The sequence below is a fragment of the Lathyrus oleraceus genome, chromosome 4 (assembly GCF_024323335.1).
Source record: "Lathyrus oleraceus cultivar Zhongwan6 chromosome 4, CAAS_Psat_ZW6_1.0, whole genome shotgun sequence".
NCBI classification, from domain to species: Eukaryota; Viridiplantae; Streptophyta; class Magnoliopsida; order Fabales; family Fabaceae; genus Lathyrus; species Lathyrus oleraceus.
The window spans coordinates 36,123,933-36,127,296 of NC_066582.1; the positions used below are offsets into that span (position 1 = coordinate 36,123,933).

The following is a 3,364-nucleotide window of genomic DNA, read 5'->3' on the forward strand; positions in this document are numbered from 1 at the left end:
TTAGTCATCTCTAACTTGTTCATGGTGTTATAGATTCTTCTAGTAAACTCGAGTTTATTCCTTCGTCTTTCAAGAGCTGAATCATTTTATTGAGTAATTTGATTATCTCATCCTTTCTAGATTCTACCTGAAACTCAACAAAAAAAACCACTATCTTCTAAAAATACAGTTTCTAATAAAGCCTCCAAGAATTCTAATGGTTGAGTATCATCCATGAGAATGGCTCCCATATTCATATGGTATTTCAACATCCTGAGCCCGTGTGTTCATTCTCTCTTGCTTGATACTTGCAGAATCTCCATAAACCATTTCAAGAATGTACCAAACTTCCTTGGCGGACTCACAAGTGAAGGCATAATAAAACTCCTTAGAACTTAAAGCATTTATCAAAAGATGTTTGACTTTAAAGCCAAATTTGACCTTTCTCATATGCTATTCGGTCCAATCAACATCAATTTTATTTACTACCTCGTCATTAAAGAAGAAGATAGGGATAAACAGACCATTAATTAAGATATCCCACATTTCAAAATATTTTCTTTAATGAAGATTTCAAATCTCGCTTCCATAAGTTAAACTTATCACCATAAAATAATGGAGGTGTATTCATGAAAAGTCTCATGTTAAAAGAAAAAATGTGTGTAAATCATCTTATTTCTCATAAGACGATTAGTCTTTAAATATGAGTTAGAATCTGATACCATTTATTGGTCAAGTGGCTCGAAACACAAGAGAGTGAGTGAATTGTGTGTGTTTGAAAAACTATTTTTGAATAAAAATCTTTTGCAAAAATAGAGTTTAAAAATATTTTGCAAACAAAATAGAGTAAAATCAGTGGAAATAAAAAAATGAAAATGTAGTGGAAACAAATAATTAGATAGTAAATAGTTAAGGGAGGGGAGGAAAACACCGGAGAATTATAGATGTTTGGTATAATGAAGTGATCTATTTCTCTCTCCAAAAATTTCTTTTTGAGACTTCATATCTTCAAATACATAGATACATAATAACTTTGTGGATAGTTCTATCCACCATATAAGTATAACTATAATTGTTTTTTGAATTATTATTTTTTTTTTTTAGAAATTAATAACATGATTATCAATTCAAGGTGTTCCTCCAAAAAAATGTTGACATGCTTCGATCTAGTGATTTTGTTACTAGCATATCTCAATTTAATTGTGTTGTAAAACAACTTTGTATTCTTATCTCCATTCTCAAACAATTTATTTTTACCATGTTCCTGCAAGACTGAATCTTACATATGCAATGCATTATCTAACCGAAGTTAATCATTTTCCCCCTGCAATCCAAAATCATCATTCAAACATGAATTATTAATCAAACTTTATATCTTCTTTTCATTAGTAGCTTGAGTGACTTTAAAATAAATATTGTCAAACGTTTCTTTGTTCTATTTCTTAAGAATAGAGTTAAAAAATCTCAAATTAAAAGATAAAACAAATATATGACAACCAACCACACAAAAATGAAAACTATATGTCCTAAAACTTAATTTTAACTCTTTATCAAATTAAGGACAAATAATACATTTTTTTTTGCTCATTAATAATATTTTGATAACAATGTTGTTATAGGAATAAAGTTCTCTTTTCACAATAAATAAAAAACAAAATATTTTTTTGTAAATAAAAAAACTTTTAGTCAAAGAGAAAAAATGATGTATTTAGTTTAAAATTTAGATCAAATACATTAAATTTTTTATTTATATATTTTATTATATAAAATATATTAATAAAATACATATAAGTTCTCCCATTTTAATATTAACTATTTACTTAAGATGTCTCTATTTACAAATTCATTCCAAAACAACTCTTCCAATTTTAAAGGTCATATTTATTTTATTTTTAATTATATTATTTAATTAATATTAAATACATTCCTTTCAATTCTATATTAAAAAAGTGATATTATTATTATTATTATTATTTTGTTAAAAAGAAGAAATATCGATAAGGAAGAAGAACTAGTATTGAATCTGAGAGAGTTATTGTGTGGTAAACGCAGAGACCAAGGATGAAGTCAATAATCGAGCATGTAGTTTTGTTCAAGATCAAAGAAGAAGCTTCACAATCCGAGATTCATTCCTTCGTAGAACAAGTCAATTCTCTCGTCTCTCTCGAACAACCACTTCACCTCACTATGGGTCCATTAACCACCATCCAATCCTCTTCCCTTTCATCTTTCAACTTCACTCACATACTCCATATCCGGTTCAGCTCCAAGGAAGATCTCCACGCCTATGCGGTTCACCCAACCCACGTATCAGTCGTCAACGATAACAAGTCTTTGGTGGTTGATAAGATGGCTCTTGATTGGGTCACGGAGGTTCACGGCGACGATTTGGTTTTACCGGTGGAGTCTGCTTTGCGGGTTGTGTTCTTCAAGCTGAAGGAGGGTCTGGGGGAAGATGTTAAAGAGGAGGTTTTGAAGGGTGTAAATGGAATTCAACGTGGAAAAGTTGTGCAGTTTACGTGCGGTGAGAATTTCTCTGCTGGTAGATCTAAAGGGTTTTCGATTGGTTCACTTGCGGTTTTTCCGGGGTTAAGCGAATTGAAGGAAGTTGATTCTGATGAGGAGTTTCGGAAATATGAGAAGATTAAGGAGAATCTGGATACTGTCTTGCTTCTTGATTATGTGGGACATGGCCAAACAGCGTCTTAAGGTTGTTTTTTTATGGTTATGTTCTTTCTGATTTCTTGCTTCAATCATAGGTGAAGTAAAACTTGTCACTTCAAATTCAAATTCAAATCGATGATTTAAGTTTTTCATTGCGCTCACCTCAACTGATTTTTATCTTTCCAATCTTATTAAGAGGTGGTTATGTATGTTGGAATAAGGTAAGGGAATTATAACGTTATCTTGTGGAACATTATCTAAAGTAGTAATCACTATCAAAGTATAGCAAAATAGGAGTTTATAAACTTGCCATTATGTGCATATACACGTCGCATGTTTCAATTATCTGTTGCGGGTATAGTTTGTGCGAAACACAATTTAGTTCGGTTTTATTAGATTGAAGTGTGATTGGTTAGTCTATATTGATTATGAATTGGTTGGATATATAAAAAAGTGACCTATATATTTTTACTTTGTAAAAGTATTTGGCGGAAGTTTGGGGTTTCTCATTTGTGGTTCTAGAACACTAGTTTGTTCTTCGTTGCTTTTGATGATCTTTAACTTTTAAATGAGTGGTATTAGAATTCTGATTTTATATCAGAGGGGTGTTCAAAGCCGAATCAGTCTAATAGAAAACTGTAAATTGAATTGAATTAAATCGAATATTGTAAAAAAAATGCATTTGATTTGGATGTGTTTGGACCATTTTTTAATAGAACTG

At 30.7% G+C, this 3,364-nt stretch overlaps 1 protein-coding gene across 1 annotated transcript; it reads left to right on the forward strand.

Annotated features, from left to right (window-relative positions):
• Positions 1 to 1,957: 1,957 nt before the first annotated feature.
• Positions 1,958 to 2,804, forward strand: LOC127138668 (stress-response A/B barrel domain-containing protein DABB1). Its single transcript, XM_051065158.1, has one exon. It carries the CDS (start codon positions 2,041 to 2,043, stop codon positions 2,686 to 2,688), a length of 648 nt encoding a protein of 215 aa, XP_050921115.1. The 5' UTR covers positions 1,958 to 2,040; the 3' UTR covers positions 2,689 to 2,804.
• The last annotated feature ends 560 nt before the right edge of the window (positions 2,805 to 3,364 follow it).

Excerpts from the sequence above, each read along its gene's own strand:
- LOC127138668 (XM_051065158.1), top strand. The coding sequence starts at position 2,041 with ATGAAGTCAATAATCGAGCATGTAGTTTTGTTCAAGATCAAAGAAGAA.